The sequence below is a fragment of the Temnothorax nylanderi genome, unplaced genomic scaffold (genome assembly GCF_030848795.1).
Source record: "Temnothorax nylanderi isolate EJ_2023f unplaced genomic scaffold, tnyl_v1.0 TNYL_tig0021_pilon, whole genome shotgun sequence".
Classification (NCBI taxonomy): domain Eukaryota; kingdom Metazoa; phylum Arthropoda; class Insecta; order Hymenoptera; family Formicidae; genus Temnothorax; species Temnothorax nylanderi.
Window position 1 is genome coordinate 720,400 of NW_027249083.1, and position 20,397 is coordinate 740,796.

The following is a 20,397-nucleotide window of genomic DNA, read 5'->3' on the forward strand; positions in this document are numbered from 1 at the left end:
TGCAAATCTGTCGTCGTATCAATATTTATGTAAAGCGAAAATTGTGCGTATACAGTTGCATAAATGTTAATTAAATGCGACCAGTTGTTACGTTAGCTCTCGTAAAGTCTCGTATCGATACCAGTTCCACGTGTTTATTTTCCGACCAAAACAAAACTACATTTCATTTGCTACGCACGTAATTGCAAATTGTGTGAACTAAGATGCACAATCTCTTCCGGTAATTATGACGATAATCATTTTTTGCCTGTGAAGAAAACAAGATGCAAATTATCAATGCAAATTACATTAGACCGGTTTACTGATGCAATCTAACTAATTTTTATACGCGATCGTTTCATCGTTATTACAAATATCGAATGGGATTCGTTATACCAATTACACCTAATTACGCCTAATTATAGTCATTCAATGGCAGACGATATCCGTTGCTTATTTAAACGCTCTATATTATACACTTAATTATTTCGCGTTACCTCAGCAGTTTTAAATTCTCGCGGGTCGCTCGCGCGTAACCCGCCCGACCGGCGCCACTGGCGCGCTTGCCGAGTCGCGGATCTACGATCTACCTCGCGGACTCCTCCCAGTCCTCCCGCAATACCGTCGTAATCGGAGCAGTCAGCTGTTGTGTCAAAGTGAAACATCCTTAACCAACAAATTGCGCGGATATTCGGCATTCGGCCAGTACCTCGCACGACTCGGTGGCACGCGACAAGCCCGTGCCTATCCCGGCGAACGACCGGCCTACGTTCCACGGCCACGGAGGTACGTTTTTCCCTCTCGGCGACGTTCGCCCGCCTCGCGGAGGAAGACCCGAGTCCCGCCATCGTCTCTCGGCACCGTCGCATCCGCGGAGTGCCCCGTCATCGGCGCACGAGGCGCGTTCGCGACCCCGTGATAAGACACGAGGGTTTTCCTCGGCCGCGCCTTATCTCGAGCATCGGTGGGAAAAGGAAAAGAGAACACAAGTGCGTATCGTCCGTCGCCCCGTGGCGCTCGTTGACGCACGTTTCGACGAGCGTGACGTGCGTCCCGCGGGTAAACAGAACCGCGTCGAAGTCGAAGGTGCGACTCCTGGGTCCTGGCCTGGCCATTTTTCTCTCCTCGCCGCGTCCGTCCGCCGCGCGCACGCAGTCACGCACGTTCGCACGACGCACGTATACGCGCGACGTGGTACGTGGCGATCGCCCGACGACGTCCCGACGTCCGCGAGGTAGTCCCCGAGACGTCCGTCTCTCGTCGCCGTGATCCCGCGATGGACGATGCCACCACGTTCAAATCGTCGACGACGAGGACGCGAGCTGCTGCGTCGTGCCTAATTTCGACCCGACGGCTGTGTGCGGCTGTTAATTTTGATTGCCAAACAAATCGCCGAGAGTTTCTCCGAATTAGCCTTTGATTTTATTGATCCAGCCGGGATTGGTCTCGAACACGATTTTGATATAGAAATATGGCTTGATGTATAAAACTGGCTTAATTTTTGTGACCCGTGTCGACTCGACTCGTGTAATAGGAAAATGTAAGGATGACGTCATCGTCGTCGTTGGAGACAACTTTCCCTTTTCGTGAGATCTTATCTATATCTGATGTTACTTTTATTTACATAATTAATATTTATTTTACATCACTTTTGTGTTTCATCCTAATTAAGCGCTCAATTTTGTTTGTTCAATATTAGAGTTTAGGAAAGATTTTGATAAATCAAATTATAAGTGCACGTAACAAATGAATAATAGAGAGTCTTGCTTTTCAACAATATTCTCAAGCAGACCTTGCTTTAGCGGCCGTTCGATTCTGCTGCCAAGCGTCATTCAATCGTGTAACGTAAGACGGTACAAGGAAAACAATTCGTGCTTAGCGCACGACAATACATTTGTATCAGCAGGGTCGGTTTAAAAGATAACGGGTTGATACAATCTCACAAAATATGCGTATACCTCGTGCAGAGCGCGATCGAGAGAGAAAGAGAAACACGATCTCGCCTTTCGCGCAAATCGAGCGTGTCGAAATTTCGTGCATATTGCATGATTTTTAAGTGTGTTGCGACACGCCGATATAATTTATGCGTCCCATAGACACACGGTGAAATCGCCGATGACCGTCGTGCGATTCGGCTTGCGGTCGAAATCCTTTCCCGGAGAAAGCGGCGAGTCGTTTTGACAGAAACTCGAAAATTTAAAAATACCGCATGACCGAGCGCACGTGACATATCGTTCAGTATCGCAGCGGGAGTAAAAAAAGACTCGGTCATTCTTTCGAAGGTGGTGACGGCGCTTCCGTTGACTTTTTTGCCGGAGCGTATAGTCTGGTCTTCGGAACAATTTCAAAAACATTTCCGACCGTGCATACTTTCGTGTTGAATATGTGATTTATTTTGAGAATATTACGAATATGTTATCCTTCGAAATTTTCGTCTCGGCAAAGGCAGCTTTAATTTGGACGATTTATTCATACGCTCGGTTTATTGTACTCTAACGTCGGTTTTATTTTTGTAACGCTTTGATATACGCGCACCTATAAGTATAACGCGGCCTGAGCGTGAATCTGTCTGCGATGGAGTCTCTCGAGACGTGATATTCGTCAGGTTCTCAATTATCTCAGCAGTGAATCACTTGAATGAGAGACAATGAATAAGCGAGATCTATTATTGCCGCGGTCACGCGCGCAATCCCAAGTTTGTCGGTCTATTCACGCTATATGATAATATGATTGATAGGTCCGATATACCGTGCGTCGCTTACGTCACTGTATTTATATAATACACATAAAAAGCGCAACAACATGTTAATCGGTATAATATCTCAATAAAGTTTTGTTTGAACAGATGTGCACGTTCATCGGGAACTCTGTATAAATTTAATCCGCATGCAATAATTTGATCAAAAGTATCATTTTCTTTTACAAGTTAATGTAATATATAACGCTTGCAGTTTATATTATATTATATTATCATAAAGTTTTTATTAATAACTCGCACATTAATTAAAATTTTAAGGTATCCTAAAAATTTGCAATTCCCTTTTTATGTGAAGATTTTAAGGTATCCTGATTAATTGCAATTATTCGCTTTGATTGCAGAACGTGTCATTCTGAACATTACGAGGCCAAGTATGACTTTTTAGCAACGCACAACGTTTCTCAATACTTTTCTCAGAATGTTTAAGGAAAGCGAAAATGGCGTGGGTGGTTGCAACGGTGCACCACCTCGTCCTCGGAGAATATTTCCCCGATTTTCCCTGCGAAGATTATTGTATTCCAGTCCGCTTATTGGCCGTCGCATAGCAAGAACGCCTAGTGCAAGTAATAGGAATACAAAAGGTAACTTCTACATTTTCTATTAAGATGCGATGTTGTGTGTGATACTTGAAAGCGAGCATAATTTTTTAAAGTAGAAAATATTTTTACAGCTAAAGATCAAGCAAGCGGCAGAGCGACGGATGTTGAGAAAGGAGAGGCCAGAGTAAGCAACGGTTCGAGCCATTTCCAATTTCACAACATAGATCTACAGCGCGCTTCCAGCAAAGGCTCCGTGCTTTCTTCTGCAGGAAAGGTATTAATAAGGCGAGATAACACTTACATTGAAAAGAAACTGAGCAAAAGCCACGGATTTTCTTATCGATAAGCTATCATTGTTAAATCTTGTTTACGTTTGTTATTTCAGAGTAATGAGAATGGATTAATGGAATGTCCATTATGTTTGGCCGAACTGCCAGTAGAATTCTTTCCTACTATACAGTCTTGCCATCATCGCAGTTGCTACGATTGTTTTCAACAATATCTGAAAGTAGAAATCTCTGAATCCAGAGTTAATATCGCTTGCCCTGAGTGTTCAGAACCACTACATCCAAATGGTGAGTACATTACAAGTATATAAAGCAATTACGTTGTTCTAACATCATATATCTTGCTTATTATCATAAGATTTACGAGTTGCTATCTCTCATCATCTTGTGTTACATTTTTGCACATATAGATATTCGGATGATTCTGAATGACCAAACGCAGCTAGAGAAGTACGAAGATTTTATGGTTCGAAGAGTGCTTGCCGTAGAGCCTGATGCAAGATGGTGTCCCGCTCCGGATTGCAGTTTTGCTGTAATCGCTAGTGGTTGCGCCTCATGTCCAAAATTACGTTGCGAGCGACCAGGTTGCGATTCGTACTTTTGCTATCATTGTAAAGCACGGTGGCATCCTAATCAAACGTGTGATGCTGCGAGAGCACAACGATCTCAATATTACGAGCGCAGTTCCTCTCTAAGTTTCAGTCAAACTGATTCTCAACACAGTAAGTGTTACGAATTAACATTTATGTAACTAACATTAAATTATATTTATAATCCGTGATGTGTTTAGGAGACGACATAAAACCGTGTCCCAGATGCCAAGTTTTGATCGTCAAAATGGACGATGGAAGTTGCAATCACATGACTTGTGCAGTTTGCGGCGCTGAATTTTGTTGGCTTTGTATGAAAGAGATCAGTGATCTTCATTATCTCAGGTATGTCCAATTATATTTTGAATAAAGTTATGAATGCATACAATATATAAATGAATATACTTAAACATTTTTTAATTTTATTTATAGTCCTTCTGGCTGCACTTTTTGGGGCAAAAAACCGTGGTCCAGAAAGAAAAAGATTCTTTGGCAACTTGGAACTTTGGTGGGAGCACCAATTGGAATTGGTCTCGTCGCTGGTATAGCATTTCCAGCCATGATTATAGGTGTGTTGTAATATATTAAATTAATTATATTGCGACAATATAGAAAGATATAACATTGAAACTGCACTGAAAAAAAAGAAAATGTGTTACTATAAGCATTGTATATTTTGTGTTCAAGGTATACCTGTGTGGGTAGGACAAAAATTATATACGAGATACGAGAAGGCCAACAAGCACAAGAGAAATGCCTTTATCGCAGGAGGAGTCACTGCATCAGTAAGTTTATTAAATATTTTTTTAAATATTATTTTATCAGTATGGTTGCATCTAAATTTTCGCGATTAAGTGTTATTTATTCTAAACGTTTCGTTAATAATTCTCGTTCCACGAGGAAAGTGGACGAGTGATCGTGTAAATTCTGTTTACGAACTGAAATGAAAGAAAAAGAACATAGAAACGTGAGTCTGTATCAATAGCAGGAACTTTGTTTACTATTCGTGATAACATCGAAGTATATTTTATCCATATAGTTTATACAGAGAAAATGGATAGTACAATAATTGTATATAGCGTTAACAAAACAGCGCGCTCGCTGGAATAATTATCGGAAGAAGTTTATCACGGGACGTATTCAGGCAAATGGAACGTAATTGTTTTATGTTTCATGTATATCTCGAAAATACTCTATAACTTAGATATATGTCCTATATCGTTAATCATGGATCTAGTTGATTCCGTCTTAATAATTGTATCACAACTACTTGCCTAGATCTTTAACGACTTTAACGACTTGGCACAGCGCATTAAAGACGTCCATTAGCAATTTGTATCTGAGCAGAAAACCGAATTGATAAAACCACACATTGGAGAAACCTACGTTTGTAAATCAATACTTTTATTACGCAGCTTCTCCTAAACAATTTGCTTCTGCTTTTATCTTACTTTTTGAGACTTTCATTAAATTGCAAGCGAGTCTTGCGTGAATAGTCATTAAAATATTGTAACTTTTAAGGAGTAATGGCCGATAGGTTCTCAAAGCTTACATTAATATATAACTGAGACATCTATTGTGTCTAAGTATATCGATCTCGATCCATTTTGTCCCGCTCATCTTAGTATCTCGTCGCAAAGAGACGAATAGTGCAAGTTTTTAACGTCCACCATCCGTATTCTTCCGACGTGAATCGTGCTTCTTTGCAGTTATCTTCTTCGGTGTCGGCATGTTATTACTGACTTAAGCCTCCTTTGGATTGGGAACACAAAGATTGTGTCTTTAAACTACAAACGGGCTATCTATTGCTTCATGTGAAACTCTTCGTTTAGAGTCACAGCCCTGACAGAAATATTAATTCTTCGGTGTATATGCTAACCGTGGCAGCGGTGATTAAGACTCGGCTTCGTTCGTCGCGACGACGGCTTCGTCCGTCAGTACGCCATCGTTATATAAATCTTCGAGGACGTCGATCAGTCGTTGCTCCGTGAGGGGATCACCGAGTGCGACGTCCACCGATCCGATGCAAAGCAAAAGCGCCAGCAGTTGGGACTTCCTGTAGTCCTTGTCGAGATCATTTCTGGTGTAACCTAAATCCTTGGGAATGTCTAGGCCAAGACTCGAGCACGTCCAGTTCAGCCTGTCCCAATACTTGTTCAAAAGCGTTTTAGTGTGCTTGCGCCGTAACTCGGTGGGCACTGAACTCACCAATAACAATGCAACATCGTTCGTCGGCCGACTGTAAGTGACCATTTGCCAGTCGAGAATGTAGCACGTGGTTTCGCTATGATCCTCGCGGAAAAGCAAATTATTGCTCCAGAAGTCGGTGTGAGTTATCAACGCCAGCGGGCCCTCCGGAGCAAGGAGAGCCGAAATGATGTCTTTAGTGCGAGGTCGTAGAACTAGTAGAGTCTCGAGGACCGCCTCCAATCCTGGTCTACTCTCCAGGAAGTGCGCCAGCTGCGGTAAACCGCGCTCCACCAATTGCTGGTACGAATCCGTTGCTTTTGCCGTTTGGAAGAGAAACGGATAACGCTCGGAGAGAGATTGCCCGTCTACGACCTTCATCGACAGGGAATGGGCGTGTATGCGGGCGATGGCGTCTAACGCTGCCATCGCTTCGTTTAGTGTTAATCCTTCCGAGAACTTAACGCTCTGGAAACCGTCGTCGCTCAGGTCTTCCAATACTAGCATCGATTCCGGCGGTACTGGGCTGTCGTCAGTTCCGCCTGCAGGGCTGTAATGAGCATGATAGCAAGCCGGAACCGGTAGGATAATTCTTTCCTGCGACGTCGCTAGCTGTCTTTTATTGAATTCCTTCAAATCCGGCATTACCTGACGTACAAATGCACAGCATTAAGAATTCGTCAAAAACAGGGAGAGATCTCAAATCTGATTCGATTACCTGTCGCCTTACCTGAGTGTAAAACTTAATCTCTCGGAGATCGAATTGGCCCTCCGTAACGAAAAAGCGGCTAAACGGATCCTTGGGGAGTTGCTTTACGATAAGAGTCCTTTTGCACTTATCCCTCGGCTTACTCGACGTAACTGCTGCTAAATAGTGTACCGTAACGCTGGTGATAGCGCTCAGCACACTCTCGCTCGTCGCGTATGCGGGATTTACGTTAAACTCCACGACTTCGACCTAAATAAAAATCCATTCAGTGCACGAATCATATGTTAACGCGTATCAATTAGTACGTATTTAGGACGATGCCCCGACGCCGGGCATCGACATAAATATTTATTTCACTCGTCTACATGACTAACCGCTCTCCCGTTGTAGTGCTTGGACAGAATGCTCTCGAGCCACTCCTTCCGGACCTCCCAATCCGAGACAATTTGCTCCTCCCCGCAGGAAGTGTCGGTCTCGTCGTCCAGGTCGGACATGACTCCTTCTGGCTCGTTCCTCAGCAGCTCTCAGCTTTTCTCCTATCTCTCTTCGCCGATATCCCGCCGACGCGGCTCGGCGATCCTCTCCCGGTGATCCTCTCGCTCGGCGCGCAACTGCCTGGCCTCGGACGGCGTTAACGAGGCATGTGCTCCGCCGAATGACGATGCGCCCCACCGTTACCGCGGCGGACGATATTACGCGTCTAAATTACCGCACGTACACACGCGTAATGTGCACGCACGCACACGCGTAACACGCGTTGATATATTAACGGCGGGCGTCCGTGTGTGCTCGCCACCGTGAAATCACCGTCGCTGAATGAGCCCTCCTCGTTACGTGCCGCTGCCTCTTCCCGGCTACGTCCGCCGCCGCCGCTGCAGATTCTGCGCCGATTCGGAGCGGGCCATAGTTCGATGCCCCAGCGTGGGTGGAGGGAACGACTGTCTTTTTAATCGACACGCCCTTGGAGCTTGGAGCACCGACCGACCGACCGACCGACCAGAATCTTCTTCCTTGACCTAGGCGCACCGAGCGCGCGTTATCCTTAATCGCCACGGCGACGTGGACCTCAGAGTACTGACCAACGCGACGCATGTTCCATTGTCGCCTACCTTGGGCTTGGTGCTCCGCTGCCGACGCTGGGTGGGACGAGGAAGATAACGCGGCTCGGGCGCATGCCTACCCTCGATCAATATTCTTCCTTCTGCTCCTGCCGGATCCCCTCCCCACCAAAGATGTCAGATTCGGGTCGCGAGACTCGAGGGGGGCCACGGGCACCGTGGCTCGCTGGTAAGACGAGCGGAAGGGGGCACGCATACTAAAGAAAGAGTCACGTACACGTGCCACATGCGCTCGTGCACGCGCTCAGGTTTCTCCTGTCTTTGGCCGACTCCGCCGACTCCGTTTCGCGATGTCTCTCGCAGGAAATCTGAAAATCGGAGCGCGCTAACGCACCTCCGACTCGCCGTCGTCCTTGTTACATCAATACATGACTGTGCGAGTTGGTAGCTGTTCTGTTTTCCTTCAAGATCATAGGACAAGAGAAATAAGCGAGATCGTTCCGCACGCATGAAAATGTAGCACGCTGATGAACGTGTAATGAAAATGCAAAATCCTGACTTAAGAAACGTTTAACTTACAACTTGTTAGTAATATAGAAGACTAGGCCTGTTCTTTTTAGCTGAACTTCTTGCACGGTTCATCATTCCTCCTTTTCTTTTCACGTTGGACAGAAAAAGGGAAAAGATGAACTGTATAAGAAGTTCAGTTGAAAAGAACAGGCCTAACATTCGGTGCATTAAAAAATTATTAATGTGGGTAAATAGAGATGTTTTTGCTATGAAACTTTTCTGATATCTTGAATACTTTTCGAGATAGATATATCTAGAAAAGCAAAAAGCCGCTCTATATGAGAAATGGGTTCCCTTAGACTACAATAAAAATTTCTAACTTTGTCTACTTACCCCCCACCCCCTCTCTTTACATGTGTGTAAAGTTTCATAAAAGTTAGAATTTTTAGGTTTGCGAGGTTCCCTTGTTAGATATTCCCTTGTTACTTCTGGATAAGATAAGATTGGCTATCGCTTTGAGATATAGGTGAAACACAAGAAATATCAACGGAAATCATTGATTTAAATCAATTATCTTCACTTATCGGGAACATGATTTACTCGGCTGTGCCGAGCGACGCTGAGCATTAAACTTTCATTATCGGAGTTTCTTATAACTTCGTATAACTACGTCGTGACCTTCGATGTGTATCTGATTGTGAGACTGCTCCTATTTATATTACTTAACAGGTGTTAACGGGCGTGCATTATTTAAAGCGAGGGGTAGCCTTAAAGACGCCAGCAACATTATCTCCATGCAGCAGCGTTATCTCAGGACACTTTGTTGTCCTGACAAGCGACGCGTTATGAGGGATATAAGTTTTTTTTTTTTTATTTAAGAAAGACCTTTATTAATTTATCATTATGGCTTCCACAGGTCTTAGTGTCGCCAGTGCTGGCAGGATTAGCTGTAGGTATCGGCGTACCCATTTTGCTGTTCTACGTCTACGGCGTGGTCCCGGTATCTCTCTGCCGAAGCGGAGGCTGTGGCGTCTCCACGAGCGGCACCGGGGTGCGATTTGAATTTGACGACGAGAACGAGCTGATGGGAGCATTGGGCGTTCGCAACGGTGGAGGTAAATACGAGCGCATTTGCGCCACGAACACACACGTTCCGCTCGATTAAATCAATCTTACCCACGTGTGTGCCGCAGCTATTCATACCCCTGTATCGAGGTCGGACTATCGCGATCGAAACCCCCATTACAAAACCGTCACGTTACAGACGCGGCATCAATAGACGTCGCGAGTCACCGCGGTGGCAATCCATCGATAGGGGAGGCCTCCCTTTCACTGGGTAGCGGCAGTCAGTTGGAGAAATTGGGCCGGGAAAATGATCGCGAAAGCGCCAGCAACGTGGCCCTCGCTGGCACCAGCCTCGCGGGGAGTATAGCCTCCAGCGTGCTTCCCGGAGGTCAAAGGTATTAACTCGTTTCTCGTTCGCTAGACCGGATAATGTGTTTTTCACTGATATATCCGATTACGTGCGTGCACAGGTTGGAAGTCCAGGCTGACGTTACGTCTACACAACGTTTCAGTTTATGTAGCGAAACGGCTTCCGCGGCTACTAGCCTTTCTGAAAAATCCGTAAACGCTTCTATCGCTCTGGACGATGGCGCGGCCTCCACGAGAGCCTTGGCAGGTTCCGTTCTTAACTTTAAGGTATTTACTCCGTCCTGCTAAATATTAAATAGGACATTTTTTTTTATTTTTTCAATTACTGACAATGAGTAATATTAAAATATTTTATTGAAAAAATATACAAGATAACTTCTAAATATCATTATTTTTATCATCGTCTTTTACATATTTATATAGATGGATGGCAGTTCAATCAGTGGTGGTAGAAGCACAGAAGGAGAACAGGCAGCTAGCTCTGCTAACGGTGGTCACATGGACTCTGCTGGACAAGCTACCTCCCTGAGCTCGCTAGAAGAGGTGGCACCTGGTTTAGCAAAACGTATCCGTCGTAAGCTCACATTTGACCGTCAATGCAGCGATTCCAGCAGTTGGACTATGTGCGGGGAGGACGGCGGTTCGGAACGAGTACGATTCGACGATCACGTCAGCGTAATCGAAGCAGATCAAGAGAGAGTTGTGGGTGGCAAATTGGAAGGCTGCGCGGTAAATAATCGCTCAGCAGGAGGGCGGAAGCGAAACAAGGATTCAGAGATAGAAATGGAGGTTCAAAAGATATCTAAGTACGAATCGCACATCTAAGTGTTAAGTTACAAAAAGGAAAGCTTGCGAAATTATTGCGATAATATGTTTGTTTAGGAGTTCAAACGGTGAATTAAATGCCGAGAGTCCTGTGGACGACACTTCGCGGGAACGCGTCAACGTAGCCACTTTGAGAAACGTATTTTTTCACACTTCAGCGATATCTACGGATCGCGAGAAACGATTGTCTGTTATAGAAGAACCGATACCGACTGTGTCGCACACTTCTGGTAATCGGATTTTCTCGCTTTCACACGACGAGAGTCAGAGCCCTACTAGTACGGACGAGAGCTTGCAATGCTAAGAAAATTAAGACTGAGTCTATGGACGTCATAATATGCATGTGTCTCTCAAAACGTTACGATGTGCGTATATACATATTCTTGAGTGTGTATATATGTATTAAACTACATAATTATAATCCGTAAGTATAAACGCGAAGGTTGTACATACCCATACACGCAACACGCAGTATAGTTCAAATGTCACAGGAAGAGATAAAAATGTGGTAAAGGAGTTTTACTGATGTGCATTTGCGCTGTGATTATTAGAAACTTGTGAATGTATACATACACAAACACACACACACACACACACGCACACACACACACACACACACACACATATATGTACACGTACTGGCCTCCAATTCGTTATAAACAATGAAGAAAAGTTTATAAAATTTTCTTTTTGCGCCAATATTTTATGAATGAATATGATCGTTATTATAACAGAAAATAATCCTATTACTTATATCTAGATTATTCTCCAGCTTTTGACATCCGGTTTGTAACAAACAGGTGGACAATACAAGCTAAGAAAAAGAATTATAAAGATGAAAGTTAACGTCGCGGATTGTCGCTGCATTTTATAAGTCAAATACTGCTCATTACGTCTTTAAGTATTACGCGTTCTCGTTTAATGTAATCGATTAAGAATATTTAAATATGAATATTCTTCAAAAATATGTTTTTCCTTGCTGTGTGAAAATATATGTAATACGACAAGTAGTTTTATTTCAAATAATATACTATTTCTTACATTATATTATACTGAAATGGAAAAGATTGCAGTTTCATATATGGAAGATATAGTATGCAATACGTACATACATATACATATATATATATATATATATATACAAATATGTAAATAAAAAAAATATATATATATATACTTATAAATATATATATATATATTTATATAAAGTATGTATATGTTGTACCTATATTATAGATATGTATGTATGTAGAGCCTATTATAAGTTTTAGAAATTATCCCGTAAACTTATTCGATTAATTTATCAAAATAGTAATTGTGGTTTATATATTATTTTTGCATTTGTCAGATCATAGGAGTCAATTGACTATTGATACCGATGTTTGATTAAATAATTAAAAAAAGACTTTATACCAATGCTTTATATCAATTAATTTCCTTTGTAACTTTTTATCTGTAATTATACAACAAATTCAAATATGCATGCATATTAATTTTGTAAAAAGAATTTTGTTCAAAAGTACTGGTTACTTTCTAAGTTTTACTCTCTTATAAAACAAAAAATAATAAAATATATTAGTCGATATATTAGTTTTACAAAAAAAAAAAAAAAAAAAATTATTTTGTATACGCATACCTAGAAAAAACCGAATTTTGAACTATAACAAACTGCCGCATCTTATACATACGCAAACAGCACCAGTTATATTTAAACGAAATTTACACAGACGTAGATATTCGAAATCATTGACACATTTTGCATATAGAAGAGGTAGCAAAAATATACTTTTATAAAATATTATGTTGATCATTGATTCAAGAAATAAAATAATTAAGTCCTTATTTTTCTAAAAAATTAATACAAAATAATATTATATTTTAACTAAGTATCTTCATTAATTATCTTACTAATATATTATAATCAATTCTTATAACAAGATAAATATGGATTTCTATCTATGTTTATGTTTTTATAAAAATTTTGTATTAATATGCACAAAAATGATCATGATTTCATATTGGACTGTGAATAATTACAGTTTCGAGAAATGCTATTTTTTCTGCAAATATATAATATACATTATACAATATTTACTAACTATGTATCATAGTATTTTGCTATATATTTTTATCGGTCAACAGTTTTTTTTTTTATTATTGAAATGATTAAAACATGTGATGATGACATATATAATAATGATAATATTGCTTAAGATGCTGAAATATCTGTGAGTCTCCGAATGCCTATTGCACTACATACTTTATCATACAAAAACCGTAAATATTAATTAGGATTATTACTTAGTATGTTTAGAGTACTGGCATCTACAAATAATATATAAATCTGTATTAATTTAATTTGCCTGTACTTGCCTGTCATTAATATTGTACAGCACAGAAATATCTTTTAAATAAGCACTGTTATATCGTTTTACACGTCATTGTAACAAGTGTATATATTTCTCTGGAAAGTAAAATAAACTGCTGCAAGAAAACTGAGACAAGATTGCGTTCAAAATTTACAATTCATTGAGCATCATTATAACTTAATATTGAAATTTAACGCATAGCTTTATGTATACCATTGTCCCAATTGGTATTTTGACGTAGCAACATAAACTCTTGAAACTTAAAGAGTGAATACGTTAGGTGATATTTGGTATTATCTGATTCATTGTTAAAAAAAATTCAACTCGTTTTTATATATAAAAATTTTATATCTTTATTATTACCTACAACGATCGACTTAGAAATAGAGGCGATTTTTTGAACAGTTCATCTACCTTTATTTTGAATAATTCACTTTGTATAGGTTCATTTAATTGGCAGAGTGGATTCTTTACTACATATTCCAAGTAGACCTAAAATGAAAAATATGCGATTACGTAGACGTACCTAAACCTGCGTTTTTATCAGGCGAAACAGGTACGTGATCTTACTTCTCTGTACAATTGCTGCAGCAATTCTCTGGCATTCTGACTTGCATTATCAGTATTCAAGACAAACTTAAGACCCGATGGCGTTTCGAAGTAGTGAAGCGTATATTTGCTCGTCTTGTAATACAGAAACCCCTCCTTGGGATCCAACGGTGAGATTTTACTTACAAATGATTTTATGGAAAACAGCATCCCATACATTAGTTTCGCTTCCTAAATTGTAAATACATTTCTGGTAATCGTCACCTTGTAAATTTTAGTAATATCTAATTGACATATATTATCTTTTACATTTGTACACATCTTGCTCTTTCACACACAATCGGTTTACTTTTTAGAAAATTTTAATACAATGGCAACAAATAAGTCGCTATCTGTCATAACAAGATTTTTTTTTCTTTAAGTTTTTGACTTTCTTAAGCCTGTCCAACTTAACAAAGTACACAGATAGATTTCTTAATTTTATATCTACTTCTACGTTGACTCTTCCTCAACCATTCATTGTGCTATCCTCACAAAAGCGTATGTATAGTGACTGTCTACGGAGCCAGTGTATTGAGCTCGGCTCCGTGGGTTTGCTAAGCCCATATGACTGTGCGGCTCAGTCATCCCTGCGGGTGTCATAACATTGTTGACACACCGGATTAGTTTCTTTAATCGACACACACAACACGCATGTTTACCTCCTCCTTCGTTATCCCCGACTTGTTTAATCTGTTCCACTCGGCATAGTACAGCAACGTGCCGGTTTTCGAAAAGATGTACAAGTTATGAATTGTCATCGCTGGCACGTTCTCTCCTTTTCGTTTCGTATCGTCGACTCTGCCAGCTGCCACGCTGCCAGCAGTCGTTCCACCTTGCAATGGCTTGTAATCGTTGTGTTGACGTTTCGACGACGGCACTGCCCATTGTGCCCAGCTGTGTGACTCCGTGCACATTCGTCATCTAGTGCCGAAGTGACCGAACTCTGTGCACAAAAATCGTCGATAATACTGGGTTATGCACTTATCTTATTGTAATAATGTAGATAACGTTACTGCAGACGCAACGAAACAAAAAAGAAAAATATATTTTAATTTTAAATAATTTTTAATTAATACATTATTAACGCTATCTACCTTGTACTTGTGTATGTGCTTTGCGAGAAATATTTGTTTTATGTAAGATTTACATGTAAATTCATATGGATTATAATCTACTCAATTTTTACATAATACCTACTTACATTTTTCATAATATAATTTTATATAAAAGTAGGTGAAAAAGAAATCTTTTAATCTGTCATATATAAATAATTCATAAATTATATTCGACATTATAGAAATAATTCACACTTTGCTTCTATGGCAACTAAAGAAATTATGTTAACATGATGATGATAAGTGGATATTTTCATATCTCTCGCAATCGATCTTCGTTGATCTTCACACCTTCAGTCACATGTTGAAGCACACTTTGTCACCGATAAATTAATAAACCAAAAAACGGCGAGATAAAATTCAAAACCATTCAAAAATGTAAGCCAAAACGGTGCAAATGTTCCTGTCGATTGTATTACCTATTCCAAATCGTAAATGGCATACCCGCGCGAAGTTCTCATTTTCGGGAAACTAGATTTCATCTCGAAGAAAAATCAATATGTCCTTCTGTGATGAAATTGATGGTAAGAGACGATGCTCTAGCACCGGTTGCTGTGGTTAGTATAGACAAATTAAATAGCCAATATCATAAGAAAAATGGTAGCGATTTCAGTTTTTCAAAAATTTAAAATAATAACAATAGTTTATATATATATGTCATTATATCTTTAATTAATTTCTTTAATTAATATATATTGATAAAACTTGGTATTTATTATTTACTTATTATTGTTAAATATTAAAAGATAAAATTTAAACCAATACCTTTGAGTTAAATAACATTTTATTATTTTTAACCACCATCGAAATTTATTACTTTAATACAAAATAGTATTATTTTAACTCCATTGGTTTAGTTAAATTAACATTGTTTTAGTTAAATTATTGAGTAGGAGCAGTGGCGTTATAGAAATTAACCATTTATAGAAATGGTTAAAAATGACTCAAATTGAGTATAATTAACACTACAAATTTAACTATGTATAAGCAAAGAGGAATGTTAATAGCTTTCATTAATAGTCATTCAGTGACATTAATTTATTCACATTTTACTGAATTGTTTTATGAAAGTTATGATTTTTAGTTGTCATGAAAGCTAATCATTAACACAATAAAAATTAGTTAACAAATTAATGTATCGTACATTACTCAAAACCGTGCAGCTTAATATATCTCAAAATATATCTTTCAAAGAGATTTATTTTATAGCTAAACAAATGTATTCCTTTTTGTAACAACAAAGTGCTTTGAACCCCGCAGAGATTCTAAAATCCCCGAGAGAGTTTCGTTTTCTTCCTTAAATATCTTCTAATCCCTAACTCGTATATATCCCGAAAATGTATGTACATGATTCGAAAACGTGCATTTTGCTTGTGAAAGATATTCTTCAAAGAGATTCACTTTATAACTAAGCAAATGTATTCCTTTTTTTAACAACAAAATACTTTGAATACTGAGAGATTCTAAAATCACTGAGAACATTTTATTTCCTCTTTCTTGAATATCTCCTAATCCCTAACTCGTATATATCCCGAAAATGGATGGCTTTAGCCGGCAATATTTTGATGCAGGAAACAGTTGTGCATCAGGCAAGAGCGGTTGTGAGACGCGCATATCTTCGTGTAATTGCCAAAGTAACGTAGGATGCCCGGATTGCGTCGCTTGCAGTGGTCTGCGGCCGACCGGAACCGCCGCGACGGGCGCGTGTCCTGGCCCGTGTCAGTGTGTCGAGGAGGAAATCTGGAACAGTAACGTGCCACCTAAACCGAATTGCCGATGGTTGAATAACTTCGCCGAGCTACGCCGTCAATGGAGCGACTACGGTCGCCAGCAAGCGTACAAGTGCCGCGGCTGCAGACAATCGTGGTAGGCAAATAACGATGGTCCAGCATATCGGTTATCTTGGGTGGACACGTGGGCGAGAAACCGACATCGTCCTGCGTGTGACGAGACGATAAAAATGAACGTTTTACATCAGTCCAGAACACTTGCTCGCTTTTCTCGTTTCCGAATAACAAAACGATATCGGTTACTCTCGTTCCGAGGTATTTCAACACTCTGTATTAAGGCACGTTGTAAAATTCAACAGCCTTTGCTTTTGGCTGTTTTTGGTGTGCGTAAGAAAAATGTTGCTTGTGTGCGAAATCCGCGATGTTTTAGGGTAAACTTATTGAGGGTGAACTGCTTGGAGGAAATTGGAGCTAGTGCTTATCTCAGTTTTCGTGAAAGCACTGTCCATTTGTAGCGTCGCTGTTGCTCTCTCTTTTTTATTTTTCTTCACGGGGAAAGAATTCTCGAATGAATATGAATAGCTAAGCGAATATATTTATTTTCAGAGATATTGAAAGAATTATTAGATTTCCTTATTTTGTGCCGTGTTGCATTTTGTTCGCAGCAGAACTGTCGCTTCGTGCCGACCGTGTCTTTCACCAACGGCCCCGTGTTCCGGTACCATTTTACTTATGTCGGACTGTCAGGTACACACCGAGGTAGATTCCTTGCTGAGATACGCTTTAAAATGCTTGAGATTTCTTTGAGGTAGTAAATTTTACAACTATTTACTGCGAGAGGAGATTAAAGTAAATGTCGGCGCAAAGAAAACAAAAGATCTACTTAATCCCGCTATTCTAGTTTAAGATTGCTCAATTTTTACCCAATTCTTGCTTTAAAAATATTGTTTCTAATATTAATAATAATTTTAGTAATGACTTCAACATTAATAATTAACTTCCGAAGCATCTAATGCAGAACAAATATATTTGAATAAAATATTTTTAAAAATATCATCCATTTGAATTCAAACGTAGTCGATGTTCATGACGAACTCAGACTGAGTAGCAAGATTAAGCAGTGCAGAATGAACAATACAATTGCATAGTTAATGCTTCTGACATCCTGTATACGTTTTAATTAAATTTGACAGGAAGGTCGCAAGGATTTAATTCAAGCGCGGTTAGTTCGCGTACTCGATTTATGTAAATTAGTATAGTATAGTTAGAAGTAGGCGAGCGTTTCAAAGTTTCTTAATTATTCGGTAAAATTCGTAAAGTTGGCCAAACTAATTTGTATACAGACTTTAATGGCACAGTAATTGGGACGTTTAAAATGCGACCTAAACTTGACTGCTGTAACTTTAATGTATACGCGCGGCCATTACGTGTTCGTTACATTTATCTTGACGCGATTTAAAAGACGTCGTCGTGTTACATTGCAATTTTCACAAACGGACAGCATTTTTAAGACGCCGATTCCGGCAGCTATACGGTTCGCGCGATAAGTTCGCGCCTCGCTTTGTAACTGTCGTCAGATTCCTCTATCTTCGACAGAAATGCTGTGGGAGCCGTCGTTTAGCGGGCGGGGCAAGCAAATCGGAAGTGGCACCGGCAGATAAATCGCCATCACCCGAATCTCTGAAACGGGAAGCGGGCGGTGGTTGCCCGCCGCCAAACTGTAGCCGTCCATCGACCCGCTATAATTCTCCCATGAACGCGGATTGCGCGTCGACCGCTTCGTCTTGCTGCCCCTCGCAATGCAGATATCCTCAAGCTTCGCCGCATCGGGCGTCCGACTGTCTTCAGCCCTGTGCCCGGAAATCTATCCTGAAAAAACGCAGCTGTTGCCAGTGTAATAATGCGAGTCGCTGCTGCCTGTGCCAACCGATGCCGCGCGGCTGTAACTGCCCGCCGCCGATTCAGGTGGACGCGCGCGCTGCTCACGAATGCTCCTGCGACTGTCCGTCCAGCCCGGAATGCGCCTGTCCACCCAGCGAACGAAGATTCCCAAAAACGACGGCCAAGTGTCCCAACGCGCGTCTCTGCTGTCCATCCCCTCGATTACCGCCGAGTCCCAAGTGTTACTGCCCGCGTTGTCAGCCGTGTCCGCCGCCACCCTGCGGTCCATGCACGTCCGCCAAGTGTCGACGACCCCTTCCACTCAAGGATCTATGCTCGCCGTGCCCATCCTGCCCACCTTGTCGGCCGGTTTCGACCGCTTCGCCTTGTCGTGTTACTCCGACACCTTGCAGAAACCTGACGTTCTGCACCGAGCGTGGCGGTCGACCTTCCTCGCCCTGTACAGGTCAGTCTTGGCGTGGGATTACTGGCGATAGGAGCTCGGAGAGTAGCATCGGTAGTAAACAAAATGGCAATGAGAGACGAGAGTTACACAATAAGAAAGATCGTGACTGTTGTTACGCGGATTGCATTGGATCCGAGATTGAATCCAAATGCACCGATAAAAATCGCAATTTACCACTAAACGAGGGATATACGCATCAGAATTCAGAGTCAAAGACGTTTATTAATTTGTCGGAGACCACAAACCCTTCGAAGCCTGTCGATCCCGATTCGTACGTGTCGGAGGTAAGAGACGGGACCGCTTTTGAAAATGCAGCGGAGGCTCTTGAAGAATGTACCATCGAAAAATCTTCGAAGGATTCTTGGTACACTTCACCTACCCCCGCTTCGTCCAACAGCGGTACGGAGCCCGATTATTATGCATTCCAGGAGGAATATCCGCCCACTGGCAGAAACGTGTCTGGAAATCTTGTTTTGGCAAGATTATCGAGTCGTATAAAATCATTTAGTCGGGTAAAGAATTTATACGAATAAAACGCTGCTTCGACGTAGCGTGTTATTCTTCGCGAAGCTCCGCAGGCACGTGTTGAACCGTTGGCGGGGGTTTCAATAAGCATCCTGGCAACCACACCGACACGTGGGATCGACAGACAACGTAGGAATGGTGGAGCCTTGAGGGAAGATACGACAGATGCTCGTAGTTTACCTTGGGAAAATCGCGTAATACGATTGAACGCGTTTCAAAACTACCGTCTTCTACGATTCGCGACTGTTCAATCTTCCTCACCTACGTCATCTAGCGAGGAACTTACCCGTTTCACTCCGTAAATCGAAATTACCGTTCGTGTTTGTTATATTTTAAAGTAATCAACGATAAATAGAAACGAGAAAATTGTGAATTTAAATTTCGAGAGAATATTTATCTATAAGATATTTCTATAATTAATACAGAGAAAAGCTATTAATTAGTTTAAGTATTTTTAATAAATTTAGACAATTTCAAAAAATGATGAGCTATAGTATTTTGATGATCAATAAGCTTTCTTTTTCTCTACAGAGACCTCGTTAAAGAAAAATAGATTTTACAAAAATTTTAATATATTTTATGCAAGTACACCTAATATTATAATGTTTAACATTTTATATTTTATATTTTATATTTTATATTTTAAACAAATTTACTTATGTGGCTTATTAAAAAATGGAGACATTATTATAAAATTATAAACTATTTAGTTATGTCAATTTCAACAACCTACACATTTGAGATTCACAGAAAAATAAATCTCTATATATGTTCAAAAATGTTGAAGAACTCAGGAAATCTGTTTTGTTAATTTAGTTGTGTAATATGCTAGAGACTGATGTTG

At 40.6% G+C, this 20,397-nt stretch overlaps 3 protein-coding genes across 6 annotated transcripts; 1 reads left to right on the forward strand and 2 right to left on the reverse strand.

The window, feature by feature from the left end:
- The first annotated feature begins 600 nt into the window (after positions 1 to 600).
- LOC139769275 (E3 ubiquitin-protein ligase RNF19A) lies at positions 601 to 13,380 on the forward strand. Of its 4 annotated transcripts, none has more exons than XM_071700184.1 (13): positions 601 to 1,565; positions 3,079 to 3,318; positions 3,408 to 3,550; positions 3,662 to 3,851; positions 3,974 to 4,285; positions 4,354 to 4,498; positions 4,586 to 4,722; positions 4,841 to 4,938; positions 9,534 to 9,732; positions 9,882 to 10,077; positions 10,153 to 10,318; positions 10,475 to 10,857; positions 10,934 to 13,380. In XM_071700184.1, the coding sequence occupies exons 2-13, from the start codon at positions 3,156 to 3,158 to the stop codon at positions 11,178 to 11,180; spliced, it is 2,379 nt and encodes a 792-aa protein (XP_071556285.1). In that variant the 5' UTR covers positions 601 to 1,565; positions 3,079 to 3,155; the 3' UTR covers positions 11,181 to 13,380. The 4 variants fall into 4 exon arrangements, with proteins under 4 accessions (XP_071556285.1, XP_071556286.1, XP_071556288.1 ...); XM_071700185.1 differs by having other exon boundaries at positions 601 to 1,065; XM_071700187.1 differs by having other exon boundaries at positions 601 to 968.
- Positions 5,126 to 8,224, reverse strand: LOC139769276 (uncharacterized). The gene is made up of 3 exons (XM_071700188.1): positions 7,424 to 8,224; positions 7,071 to 7,298; positions 5,126 to 6,988 (listed from the first exon to the last, which is right to left on the reverse strand). The coding sequence occupies exons 1-3, from the start codon at positions 7,541 to 7,543 to the stop codon at positions 6,047 to 6,049; spliced, it is 1,290 nt and encodes a 429-aa protein (XP_071556289.1). The 5' UTR covers positions 7,544 to 8,224; the 3' UTR covers positions 5,126 to 6,046.
- Positions 13,381 to 13,572: 192 nt separating the features above from the next.
- Positions 13,573 to 14,734, reverse strand: Bet5 (blocked early in transport 5). The gene is made up of 3 exons (XM_071700190.1): positions 14,496 to 14,734; positions 13,816 to 14,025; positions 13,573 to 13,737 (listed from the first exon to the last, which is right to left on the reverse strand). Exons 1-3 carry the CDS (start codon positions 14,592 to 14,594, stop codon positions 13,609 to 13,611), a joined length of 438 nt encoding a protein of 145 aa, XP_071556291.1. The 5' UTR covers positions 14,595 to 14,734; the 3' UTR covers positions 13,573 to 13,608.
- Positions 14,735 to 20,397: the final 5,663 nt, after the last annotated feature.